The 14082-nt window shown below is 38.9% G+C and overlaps 1 protein-coding gene across 3 annotated transcripts in view; it reads left to right on the top strand.

Annotated features, from left to right (window-relative positions):
* ZRANB1 (zinc finger RANBP2-type containing 1) overlaps positions 1–14082 on the top strand; it is a 62504-nt gene that overhangs the window by 32246 nt on the left and 16176 nt on the right. For 2 of the 3 annotated variants that reach the window (XM_034985818.1, XM_034985811.1), the window contains exon 3: positions 12486–12673. In XM_034985818.1, the coding sequence (XP_034841709.1) occupies positions 12486–12673 (188 nt within the window). Of the gene's footprint in view, positions 1–8485; positions 8608–12485; positions 12674–14082 lie in introns of all 3 variants that reach the window. The other variant, XM_034985827.1, reaches the window with a different exon arrangement.

A 14082-nucleotide genomic window follows, 5' to 3' on the forward strand; every position in this document is an offset into this window, starting at 1 on the left:
TCCCCTAGACCCTTCCAAGGAGTACACTTCGGTTTTAGCCCAGTGAGAGCCATGTGGAACTTCTGGTCTTGCCCAGATTTTAAGATAAAAGATTTGAATTGTTTTAAGTCACTAAATTTGTAGTAATTTGTTAGAGCAGCAATAGGAAATTAATATGAACAGCTTTTTTTTTTAAATTACAAATAGCAAGTCCAGGGTGTCATGTGTGTTTCTGATCTCTTGGTTATAAATCACAGGTTTCCATAACCCTGGCTTGGGTTTAGTTAATTTGGTAGAACTGTTCACAGAACTCAGGAAAACCTTTTACTTACTAGATGACTAGTTTATTATAAAAGACTAGAACTCAGGAACTAGATGGAAGAGATGTAGAGGGCAAGGGAAGGGGCTTTCGATGTCCTGTTGGCTGCCACTCTCCCAGCACCTCCGCATGTTCAGCAGCCCGCAAGCTTACTGAGGCTTAATTACACAGGTAAGATCGATCAAATCATTGGCCACAGGTGAATAATTCACCCTCCAGCTCCTCTCCTTTCCCAGGAGGTGGGAGTGGGATGGTGCTGAAAGTTCCAACCCTTTAATCCCAAGGTTGGTTCCCTTGGCAACCAGCCCCCATCCTTAGGTGTTTTCCAGAAGTCACCTCATTAACATAAACTCAGAAGTGGAGAAAGGGACTTGTTTTATGAATAACAAAAGACATTCGGTTTTCCTTTTATGTCTCCGGAGCAATTTCAGGAACTGGGAACAAAACTAAATATATTAACAAAAGATGCCCCTAGGGATCTTACTTAGAAATTACAGGGGTTTTAGTAATTATGTGCCAGGAACAGTAGATATATATTTCTTAATCACAGTGGGTTTTTCTTTTTTAGTTAGTTTTCTTTTTTTGTTTTTGCTCTGTGTTTGAAAGGAGTACTGTTACAGGAACTTTTGAATAATGTTTGATGACTGTGAATATTAATGTTTTCAATCTTGCCTTTTTTCCAAGTCAACTAAATAAATATACCTAAATGAAGCTGATTGTTGAGCCCCAAGATGGGGCTGCATGGTTAGGTCACATTATTTGTATGGTTTTTAGTATGACATTTCTGTAGTATTCTGTTTGCTTTGCTTGTGTTTGCCTGTTTTCAGTTTGGTATACTACAGCTGTTCGGACAATCTGTTTTCCACCTTGAGAAGTTTTTCTGCCTTATGGATTGCCTTCGCGGCCATCGTCACTTCTGACTTGGTAGCCCAGTAGCAGATCTTTGTTCTAATATTTAAGTTTTAGAGATCATCTTCTGGGAGTTCAGAGAGGGAGCTAATGAAATTGTTCACTGTTCTGATAGATTTTAGGTTATGGTTATTTTTTAAGTGCTGGATTTATTCCAGGATGCTAATAAACCATTTTGTTTGAGTACGAACTTGATTTTGTATTGGTACGAGACTGAGTGTTTTACTGAAAGATACTCTTCTGATTTTAGAGTCCTTTTTCCCTCAGTACTTGGCTTTTTTCCCTTAATACAGGTAGAACCTGAAAAAAGGTCTTGGAGGTCTTAATAGTCTTTGACATTTAAAACCATCACATTAAAAAAAAAAAAAGCATAAAAAAATAAAAATGGCTTGTTAAAATATCCTATTGAAAGCTTTTAATAGAATCCAAAATACACGCAGGCTCCTGCAGCAGATCTTTGGCACTGTATCCATAAAAGGAAAGTAAGCTGCTAGAGTGCCGGCAATGCCTTGTATGTCCTTGGTTAACTCTCTGTGATACTCTTACGTGGGCGTGTGTGTGTAGCTATCAAAACTGAGGTGTCTTTTCACTCCATACACGTTCTGGCTTGTGGATCTCCTTCCTATCCAAGGTAGTTGATGTTATAGGTAATAGAATTATTTTTAGCACTGTGAATGGAGTATCTCTTCAGATAGCTTTTGTCTTGTTTTTCTTCAAGTTTCTAAGGATTTTCTCTTGTGATTGGAACTCTGGATATAAAAATTTTATGTTACGATTTTTAAGAAAATTGTGATAATTCTCAGCAATGTCAAAGATTCCGATCAGTAGGGAACATGCACATACTTTGTTTCTCCTGACCAGTTCATTCTGGCTTTTGAAAGTGCTTCCTGACAACTAGGACGAGAAAGAAGTTTCTAGGAATGAGTGTGTCTGTTAAGGCAAATGGATGGGAATGGCAGAAATAGAGCCCCTGTGGCATACTTCTGGTTGCCTTTAGTCTTAGACGCAATATCTGTCTTTTAGAAATGATTGATTACACTGGCCTGCCAACTAATAATGTGCCTCCTTATGCTGAGAGTGGGAGTCCGTCAGGTGATTTTTGATTCTGTGGTACTGACATTTGAATATGCATTATTTTTTTTTTTAAGATTTTATTTATTTATTTGAGAGAGAGAATGAGATAGAGAGAGCATGAGAGTGGGGAGGGTCAGAGGGAGAAGCAGATTCCCCGCTGAGCAGGGAGCCCGATGCGGGACTCGATCCCGGGACTCCAGGATCATGACCTGAGCTGAAGGCAGTCGCTTAACCAACTGAGCCACCCAGGCGCCCTGAATATGCATTATTGATTTAGTAAAGGCTTTCATTTTTAAAAAGCATTATATTAAATGAACACGTTGAGTTATGAAATCCAAATGTATTGTTTAAATATTAAATATAAAAAGATGTGTTTAGACTCAGCGAACTTTACTGTTTACCATAAAATAACTTTAATTTAAAACATTTATTAAAGAAAACTATTAAAAAAATCAAGCAGTAGAGAGGGAAGAGTTTATAAAGAAAAATAATAGCTTTTCTTTTTTTTCACTCCCAGTCCTGCTGTGCAGACAGCTTTTTCCCCCATCAACCTTTTATTGTGAGAAATTTCAAAACCTGCAGAAAAGTTAGAAGTATAACTATATTATATGCCTTTGACTTACATTTTCCAGTTGTTAATACTTTGCCACATTTACTCTCTATTTGTCTTTCTGTTACTCCTGAACCATTTGAGAGGTAATTGCAGATGTCGTGACATTTTGCCCCTAAATAGTTCAGCATGTATGTCCTAAAAACAAAGACATTTTCCCTGCATAACTACATAATATGATTATCCAGAAAATTTAATATTCAAAGTCCATACTCAGTTTCACTGATAGCTGTTGATCCAACCAACCCCATTCAATCAAGGATTGTACATTTTATCTATTAGTGTTCTCGCGTTAGGCCCCTCTTTTCTAAACAGTGCCTCAGATGGTTTTTGGTTTTGTTTATTCTTTCATGAGATAAACATTTTTTCTTTTCTTTTAAAGATTCTACCTATCTATTTGACAGAGAGATAAAGAGCACAAGTAGGCAGAGCGTCAGGGAGAGGGAGAAGCAGGCTCCCACTGAGCAGGGAGCCCGATGCGGGACTCGAGTCCAGGACCCTGGGATCATGACCTGAACCGAAGGCAGACGCTCAACGACTGAGCCCCCCAGGTGCCCCGAGATAAACATTTTCAAAGAGGCAAGGCAATTTTTTCACAGAATGACACTCAATTTGGAAATTAATAGATTAAATTAAAATATTTTGTCTTTTTTTGGGGGGGGAGGGAGGAATGCTACATAGGTGATATTGTTTGAAACCGCACCTCTAATATGTCTGAGTTGTGTCCTTGTATCATTTTTTCTCTTTTTTAAAAATTTAACTGTGGTAAAATACATGTGACAAAATTTGCCATCTGAACCATTTTTTTTTTTTAAAGATTTTATTTTTTTTATTAGACAGAATAGCGAGAGCAGGAACACAAGCAGGGGGAGTGGGAGAGGGAGAAGCAGGCTTCCCGACGAGCGAGGAGCCCGATGTGGGACTCGATCCCAGGACCCTGGGATCATGACCTGAGCCGAAGGCAGACGCTTAACGACTGAGCCACCCAGGCACCCCTGAACCATTTTTTTTAAAAGATTTATTTTAGAGAGAGCACAAGTGGGAGGGGCAGGGAGAGGGAGAGAGAATCTCAAGCAGACTCCCTACTAAGCGTGGAACCTGACACGGGGCTCAGTGTCAGGACTCTGAGGTCACTACCTGAGCCGAAACCAAGAGTCAACACGTGACTGACTATACCACCCTGGTGCCCCACCAAGCGTAACCATTTTTTTTTTTTTTAAAAGATTTTATTTATTTATTTGCGAGAGAGAGAATGAGAGACAGAGAGCATGAGGGGGGAGGGTCAGAGGGAGAAGCAGACTCCCCGCCGAGCAGGGAGCCCGATGCGGGACTCGATCCAGGGACTCCAGGATCATGACCTGAGCCGAAGGCAGTCGCTTAACCAACTGAGCCACCCAGGCGCCTCAAGCGTAACTATTTTTAAGTGTACGGTTCAGTGGCATTAAGTACATTCATATTGTGCAGTCATCACCACCATCCCTCTCTGGAACTTTTTCTGTTTTGCAAAACTGAACTCTGTATCCATGAATGGAGATCTCATTTCCCCCTCCCCCAGCCCCCGGCAACTGCCACTCTCGTTTCTGTCTCTGTGCATTTGACTGCTCCCAGTACCTCACATAAGTGGAATCATACGGTGTTTGTCCTTTTGTGACTGGCTTGTTTAATTTAGTGGAATGTCTTTAGAGTTCATTCATGTTGCAGCACATGTCAGAATTTGCTTCCTTTTTAAGGCTGAATAATATGTATATACCACATTTTGTTCATCTCTGGATGGACACATCAGTCTTCTTGTTTCATCAAGTTTAGACATTATGTACTGACTTCTTGTAACAGTATATGAGAGTTGGGTTCATTTTAAATAATAAAAGCAGAGCATGCTCATTGTAGAATATTTCAGAGATAAGCTATGAAAAAATAATAGTGTAAAGCATCTGTGTCTAGAGGAAATGTGTCATGTTATTGTGTATTTTCAGTTTTTTTACATTTACTTATTTTTATGTAATTGAAATTGTACTTTTTGTTGAACTTTATATTTTGAAGTAATTAAAATGTTTTCATCTTTTAAAAAATGAGTGTGTAACAGGACATTAAGTTGCTATACTTTAACTTGCCCCTTACTTAGCCTTTTGGGTTATTTGAACATTTTTTATTCTGATAAGCAAAATTATCAGCATTTCTATTTTCTTAGATTCCCTGAAATGAGATTACATGATCAAACGATATGAACATATGCATATTGGTAAATAACTGCCTGGAAGAACTGCCCGGATTGTACCCCATCAGTGGGGTCAGAGCGACGTTGCGGCTGGGTCTTTGCTGGGGTTTATTAGTAAGGGAGGTGTATTGTCTTGTTTAGTAATTTGTATTTTTCCCTGTGAATTGCTGATTTATGTCTTCTGTCCATTTTTCTTTTATTTTTAGCAAGTTATATGAAGTCTAAATATAAATAATACTTACACTAAAAACTTGTACCAGTCATATTTCCTGCAAATTCCTCCCCCCTTTTTTAAGTGTGGGGAGAATTATATTAATGACACTTTATCTTTGTTGTCTTACACAGTCTTTCATATTGAACTAAGAATTAAAATTTTCTAAATTCCATTAATATTTATTTATGATTTTATTTATTTATTTGTTGGAAAGAGAGAGCGCAAGCAGGGGGAGCAGCAGAGGGAGAGAGAGAAGCAGGCTCCCCACTGAGCAAGGAACCTGATGCGGGCCTCGATCCCAGGACCCTGGGATCATGACCTGAGCCGAAGGCAGACATGTAACTGACTGAGCCACCCAGGCATCCCTTTTAATATGACTTTAAATAAATTATTTCCCTGTGGATTTGGGTGGTTCTATTATGCATAAAATGATTCTGCATCATTTGTTTTGAGGCTCTTTATTTTGACGTTTTTTTTTTTAATGTTTTGTTTATTCATGAGAGTCAGAGAGAGGGAGGCAGAGGCAGAGGGAGAAGCAGGCTCCCCACCTAGCAGGGAGCCCGATGCGGGACTCGATCCAGGACCCTGGGATCATGACCTGAGCCAAAGGCAGACGCTTAACCATCTGAGCCACCCAGGCGCCCTTGACGTTTGTTTTTTACATCAGTATCATACTTTCGCTTAAGTAATTATGGCTTTATGTATTTAAAAATCTGATAAGGCAAATGTTCATCCTGTTCCACCCTCCAATTGCTTTCCAAAATTGACTTAGTTTTTGCCTTTTCTTTATTGGTCCATTTATTTTCACACTTAGATATTCATGGAGTGTTTTCCCAAGCACTGTGAAGGAAGGTCATGGCTCTCCGTGAGCTTGTGCTCTGGTAGAGGAAGATAAAATTCAGTAATTCAGTATAGTGTGATGAGTTTAGTAGAGGAAGGATAAGGTGCTAGAGGAGTGTATACCCTAATCTCATTTGAAGATCTGGAGAGAGCTTTAAGGAGGAAATGACATCTAAGCCAAAACCTTAAAGAGAAGAGGGAAGAATGTTTTGATCTGAGGGAATTGTGTGTGTGAAGACCCATTAGACAAACTGATGGAGTTAGCAGGGTTGATGTGTAGTGTGGGAGCTCCGGGGTGATGCTGTGGGGTAATTCTGGACCTTTCAAGGCCTGTGGACCTGGTTAAGGAGTTTAGCTTTTAACATAAGGGCTGTGGTAAACATTCCGAAGGAGACTGCCTTAATCAGATTTGTAGTTTAGAAAGAACACTTCGGTCATAGTATGGAGACTAGATTGGAAGAGAACAGCACTAGAGGCAAGCTAACCACTTAAAAGAGAACATTACAGTAATCTTAGTGAGGGAGAGTGCAATCTTGACCTAGGGTAGAGGCAGTAGAGATGGGGTGGGGGATGTATTTGAGAGAGACTTAAAAGGCAGGATTGACAAAACTTGGCAAAATTGATATGGGGGCTGAGGGGAGAAGAGTTAAGAAAGATGTCCAGGGTTTTGGTTTGGACACTTGGGGTTGGATCATTTTTCCTAAGCATAGGACATGTGAAATTCAGTTTTAGACAGGATGGTAGTGAGGCTGTCTAATGGGTTGTTGGATATATGGGCCTGAAACTTTTGAGGAAAATCTCCCACTCTGTTTATATGGATACTTGTGTGGCCGTGGGAGTTTACTGAGGCTGTGGAACTTTCTCTAGCAGTGGCAAATAATAGGAACTTCCTTGTGCTTCTACCTGGGAACCTTATCAAGATGGACTAAGTAACGTTTTAACATCTCTTCCATTTTGATGATTCTGTCCTGATTCTGTCAGTATCTTTGGCTAGAAGAAGAGTTACATGGGGATATTATGAACAGTGTAATTTATATGTCATAAGAGTTTTTCCTTTTGTAAACTAAGTCTTCCATGACTTGTAAAAGAGAGTGGACTAGACTATTCAATAATCCCTCCAGGCCTACCTAAAATGGTATAATTCTAAAAATCTAAAATTTGGTTTCAAATTCAGCCAGGATAACTTGGCCTTGTTGCAGGCAAAATTTTTACTTGCAATCAGAAAACTTTTGGGACTTGATTTCAGTGGTGAAAGTGGATTTGACATACACTGTTTTATATAACTGGAACCCTAGGTTTTTAAGAACCCTAATATCCCCTCAATTGACTCTTTGGGCAATATTTTCAGTGACCTTTGTAATTCGAACTCACGTTCATCTTCTTTAACTGTTAACACTGGCCCTCATCTCTGATCCCCTTCCCAAAGATAACTTTGTGACCTGTTCTTTTAAATCCTTCCATGGCGCTTTCAGCAGTATAATTCTTCCTGCATGGCGAGATCTTTCTTCTGAAGGTATCTATCGATTCAGGTATTTTTTCATGACTTCGGGGATTTATATTTCCACAACAGTTGGGTTATTAACAGTCTAATCAGAGATGTAAAGACGTAAGAGCTCCAAAGTATAAATTATATTTGGCATAGTTTCTCATGATTAATAATAGAATAGTTGAAGGCCTTAGTTAGAGATTATTTTGACTTCTCTATCATTGAATCTTTTATTCTAAAGAGGATGTTTTCATAATGGAGTGAGTTTATTGACTGAATTGAATAGAAGTTCATCTTGATATAGTATAATAGATTAAATAATTTATTTCCAGTTCGTGATTTTCATCTCAGTTTTTGAAAAGGTTATTGTTCTATAGCACTATTCTAGGAATAGAAGTGGTACATTTTCACTTGCTGCCATTGGTTATGTGAATAATGCCTTTAGGAGGTGGTCTGGGCTGCTTACACTGTTCCTGAGATTACCACTGAGCTTGTGCCTACTTGAAGATACACTTAAAAATATTGAGGTCATTTTATTTAAAAAGCAGCTCATATTTGAATATTGAAGGAGTTAGCTATGAATATGAATATCTAAGCCAAGTTTGTGATCCAGCTATAGCCAAATGGTTAGGAATATAAAGAAAAAGTATTACTGGGTGGTATAGTTTTTCTTTTTCTTTTTCTTTTTTTTTTTTAATATGCAAAACCACCTAAGTGAATTAAACTCAGGGTAGAAGACAACTATCCAGACATTGTAGCCAGCGCATCTGCATCTTTCTACTGACCATGGTAAAGCACATTGTGAACATTACCACTTAAAACTAACTTTTCTCTTTAAGGGCTCCTGAAATTGTGCCAGCTGACTCCAAGTCCACCCTGACCCCACAGCATAAAGCATGCTGTGATGTCACAGCTACCATAGAACTCCAGGGTAGTGTTGAGCTGGCCCATGTGGGCTCAGGTAAGTCCTGGCTTTTTTTTACCATTTGGCATTCTTTTCAAAGTTAGTTACAATTATGATTTTATGTCATAAAAGAAAATAAGGCAAAACTTTGAAAACTGTGCCATATATGGGGGAAAAAATAAGTCTGTTTTCTAAACATCTGTGAGCCAGCTCCATATTCTAACCAACGGAGTTCCATAGTAGCTGTGAAGTCCCCAGTGAGTTGTGACCTGTGGCTTCAGAATATGTTAAATTCCACTCCTGGCCCAGCTTCTAGGACCATGTGAACTTTTTTTTTTTTTAAACTTTATAGTTTGTAAGACGTAGTAACTTTCATTTACTTAATGTTTTTAAAAGTATTTTAACACTTTGCATTATTTGTAATTATGCACCACTGCTTAGTTGGTTGTGTATTTCATTCAGTCAGTTTTGAGTGTATGAAGATACTGTAGGTTAGTTTTATAAAGTTAATCTCAGAGTGTCTTCAGCTGTCCTTTTAATTTGCCTTCATAGCACGGAAGAAGAAGGGACAGAACGTGTAATAGACATTTATTAAATTTTCAGAAAACATTACAAGAAAGACGCTTCAGTTACTCTCTTGGAGGCAGTATGAGAGGTCAGTAACTAGGAAGCATGTATACATCACCTCTTCCGTTGGAATTGTTCTGGTTTTTCCTGGTCATGGTTACACGAAGTGAGATTTTATCCCTTGTGTTTATTTTGCTGTCTTTTCCTACCTATCAGCTCTTCTCCCCTCTTCCTACTTTCCTTTATCATACCCTGATATTAGAGGTGATAAAATCTTATGTGAAGAACTCAAAAGACATTTTGTAAGTTGTTTTGCATATAATCTTATACTTTTTTCCCCCCTAAGTAGAAAACATTTGGTAGCTAAAGCTTTACCTTATCTGAGTATGGGCCAGATCCTTTTAAATACCCTGTTTGCAGTGAAAACCCATCTGTCAAGAAACTGTGGACACGTTAATCAATGGCTGTCTTTGAACAATGTGTCATAAAGATAGACTAAACATTTGGACTGTTCAGTGACAGTCTCATGAAATTTGTAATAAATGTACTTTGTCTCTGTAGCTGAAAACTCACTGGTAACCGAAACTAAGTTCTTAATTGTAGTTAATGAAAAGAATGGAATCCTATGTTCCCAAAACATTAGACGATAATATATTTTTCTTTAAAATATTACTTTGTGCCTATACTTATGTTTTTGTTTTTCATGTTCTAAAAGATTTGGAGGATTTTGTGCTGTGAATAATAGAGTACAAACTCTCTATTCTCTTCATCCTCATTTTCTGCCCTCCTGGATTTGCTCCATGCTGGGGAGTGGCAGCATGCCCTATCTGCAGTTCAATGCAGAGTTTGGGGTTGAAGGAAGTAATTGTTTTAGTATTTTCGATTTGGACGAATAGAAATCATGTTTTTTTTTTTATATATATGTATCCTCTTTATTGAGCTAGAATTCATATACTGTGCAGTTCACCATTTGAAGTTCTATTCGTATTTAAAAAAAAAAAACGCTTAATTTGAAGGCAGACTGTGTGACATTGTAAATCATAATTTCAAAGCACAGTTCGTCAACTTCCTTGTGCTATTTGGTCTGTTACCCCCCCCCCTTGATTATGCTAGTTAGTTTCTAATTACAGAAATCCCTTACAAACATGACAGAGGAAATGAATTCTTAAGCAAGACTTTCTAAGATGAGATTCTTCCAGATATCAGCTATATGGTGAGTTAGCTAAAAATAGTGAAGACGGTGATTTAGAAGTTGGTTGGCAGTATCTTTGTCTTTGAGAAACAAAAGAAGGTGTGTGTGTGCGTGCGTGTGCATGCACGTGCCTAAATAGGTACACAGATGTATACATGTTCTGTGCAGGTCTTCCTCTGTATCTTCTCAGGTAAATTGATCGGTCTTTTTGGTCCTTGGGTGGCTTTTCTTATGTCATAAAGAAATTTTATAAATACATTTTATAAATATTTTACAGTTAAAAAACTGTATAAGGGGCAGTAATACTGAAGGCACCCAGAATAGTGACAGCTTTGGTAGGACCAACATGAAGAGCAGTTGCCTTCATACGGAAATACATGTATAGGGAAGGAAACAGAGCAGGGCATATTTAGTTCTAAAGAGAGGAACTACATTAGATTATTCATAAAGTTACGAGCTCTCTCTGATTATTCTCATCTGTTATTAAAACAAATTAAGCAGAAATTTTAGAGTTCTTTGTGTACTTGACTCTTGAACCATAGATTTGTTTTTATTTCAAGTAGGACTTTCTGTGTCTGTTTTTAAGGCTTGCCCTTTGGAGAAGATTCCTGCCAGCCATATCATGTTTTAGCCCTGATGACTTCTCCAGGGCACTGGGCCTCCTAAGAGTGTGTTAAAGCCCTTTCCATAGTGGGGGTGGTACACAGTGACAGCTGTACTTAGGCATTTATAGTGAAGAATGTATTAACCTATGTGGCCATGAAAATAAAAGTTCCTGTAATAAGGTGTTCTCGTTTGGTATCATGGATTTCTTCACCTGAAAAATGTCTGTGTTGGCGGCAGGGTGTCCTTTTATGGGGAGTGGGTCTAGATTTGCAGAAAGGATCTTTGACTGCAGAGTCTGAAAACTTTGAAGCTGGCCTTTTATGGTCCACAAATGGGATGAGAAAGGACTGTTTTGAGCATAGGAATCATGTTTGTACTGTCTGTGTTTCTCACATTGCCTAGCACAGTGCTTTGCATGTCATGGGTGTTCAGTGAACATGGGATTTATTTTAAAGTTTTGCTATTTTTAATAACTGGGAGAAATTGTTGCATTGTACCAATCTGTTACTCCAAGGAGTAGCCCTTATTTCTCTAATTCCTAATTCAAGATGGCAATTAAAAAATGGCTCTTTAAAAAATACACTAAGAATATTTTTAGCTGGTCTTAGCATTTTACCCAACAAACAGATTTTTCCTGATACAACTTAGGACACACTTAAAATTATTTGGTCCTTCAGTCTTGAGGGGGGTGTGTGTGTGTGTGTGTGTAACACTCTTTGTGGTTAAATTTGAAGCTTACCTACACCTTTATATTTGCCAGGGGTATTTATTCATAGATGTGTACTGTACTGCTTAGTAAATAGGATTACTGTCTTCACCTAATATTAATTTGTGTTAAGTTTAGTAACATGGGTTAGTGGGAACAGAAAGTTCTTTATGGATTGGGAAAAATGATACTTGTTTTATCTCTCTACCCCCAACTGGTTTGTAATGTTTTATTTTAGCATATTTTTTGTTCTAACTCATCTGGTTCAAGTTTTACCGTATTAATACTTAATGAGTGTAAGGAAGACTTGGCTTTGAGAGGTTCTGAAATCAAAATGTTGCTAACTGTAACTTACATTGAAAATGGTTTTAATTGCTCTGAATTGTTTCATACCTAAACAGCAATATGGAAGGCTCAGCATCTGTTTTGATTCAGCTTAAAAAATGCAGTTGTAAAGGGCAAGAGAGCCCAAAGCCAACAGGAAGCACATCCCCGTCTCCTTGGTTTCTGCAGAGTCAGGACCAGACAGGAGTTTAGTGTCTTCTGTGAAGTCTAGTTTCTCATACTAGGATTACTGATCTCTTTGATCCAATTAATATATTCTAATGATTCCTCTAAGCCTCGAGCATGGAGCCAGCGCTGATGTGAAGGTAAGTACCTAAATAGGTAGTTCTAGTTCTGGAAAGAAATTAAAGGGAGAGGAATACATCAGTTTTCCTTAATATTTAGGACATTTAAATATGTTGTCCCAGGGTCCAGAAATCCTAGAGAAACACTTAAAAGGGTTTAGAGTGAATGCAACAGGTTTATGCTTTTGGAAGAAAAATAGAAATAAACTCTTTTCTATCTTGCTGCTTGTTCTAGGGGTTGTAGAAGGTGACTTAGCTGCTATAGAAGCGTACAAGTCCTCAGGCGGGGACATCGCACGTCAGCTCACTGCAGACGAAGTGCGCCTCCTGAACCGCCCTTCTGCTTTTGATGTTGGCTATACTCTCGTACATCTGGCTATACGTTTCCAGAGGCAGGATATGCTAGCGATTCTGCTTACAGAGGTGAGTATGGCATTTTGGTTAAACGTTTTATATGAAGGAAGTGTGTTCATTAGTTTTCATTTTTGATGTAGTGTTTTTCTAAACTGTTCTTAAATGTTTTAGATTTCTTTTACTCCCTTTGTAAATTCACACTAAACTTGGACTTCACCAGTATATAATTCCTAAGGGTATTAGGCTTTTAAAATAGAACATTTTGCCACAAGATTTGAATCATCAGTTTGATTAAAAAAAACACTAGGATGTATCTTTCATTCATTCATTTAACTAATATTTATTGAGTACCTACTGTGTGCTAGGTATGGTGCTAAAAAGGGATATAATTGTGAAGACATTGGCTCTTCCTTCAGTGCGTATCCAGAAAAGTAGAGAAGTAAACAGGTAATTCTGTACAGAGTGTGTTCTCATTGATGTAAATGCCAGGTGCTGTGGGAGTACTTGAGAAAGTGTTTTGGGGTATCTTACCTTCTTACCTAGAGCAGGTAACATTGTAGTGGAGATCCGAAGGAGAAGTAGGAGTTAGCCTCATAAGTGGGTGGAGCAGAGAGGGAAGTTGAGGAAACCATTTATTCAGAGGCCCTGGTGGTGGTGTTTGTGGTGAGGTTGGGCACTTGCAGGTACTCAGCATGCCTGTGATGGTGATTGGGAACTGGGAAGGGAAGCATTGTGAAGGATGATGTAGGCCAGGGAATTGGAAGATTGTTCCTAGGGCAGTGAACAGGCTGTGCAGTGTTAGGGAGAGGGTCAGGGGAGTAACCAGATCAGATCAGAGTGTTTTGGCCTCTGTGGATGGGAGAGGGCGGAGCCTCGGGAAGGTAGCACGGCGTGATGCTGGTGCTGCTGGCAAGCACACTGCTGGTACAGAGTGGCAGTGGCAGTATGAGAGGTGGGCCGGTTTGAGAGAGCTGGGGGCGCAGAGTCAAGATTGAATGGATCGATGGATGTGGGGAGTCAGGGGGAGAGAGGGGTCTAGTTGGTTCTGAGCTCTTGGGCTTAGATAACTCCGTAGATGTCACAAAGGATTGCAGATGAACGATTCAGGATGCGACCATATTATCCAGGTAATTCTTTTAATGATAAGAGAAATAGAGTAAGAGTGCAGAGAGTCAGATCAGTTGTAGATTCAGATTTTGTCACTGTCCGTCTTCTGTGGTATGCATATGCATATTTGCATATTCAAATTGGCCAATATTGGGAACCATTATGTACAAAGCACTGGGAGGGATTAAGGAATATGAAGATTACCTGAAACCATGATTGAAATGGCTAGCCATTGTTCAGTTTGCTAAGAGTCCAGTGACGCCAGAGGCACCAGAAAGAGGAAGGGAAGGGCTTGAGCGATAGTCATGGTGAAAACAAGGGGCAGCCTTACTATGGGTAGAAAAAGGGACTGTTCAAAAAGCAGCCATGTG

This window comes from Mirounga leonina, unplaced genomic scaffold (assembly GCF_011800145.1).
Source record: "Mirounga leonina isolate KUSES-001 unplaced genomic scaffold, KU_Mleo_1.0 Mir_114, whole genome shotgun sequence".
In the NCBI taxonomy this organism is placed as follows: Eukaryota; Metazoa; Chordata; class Mammalia; order Carnivora; family Phocidae; genus Mirounga; species Mirounga leonina.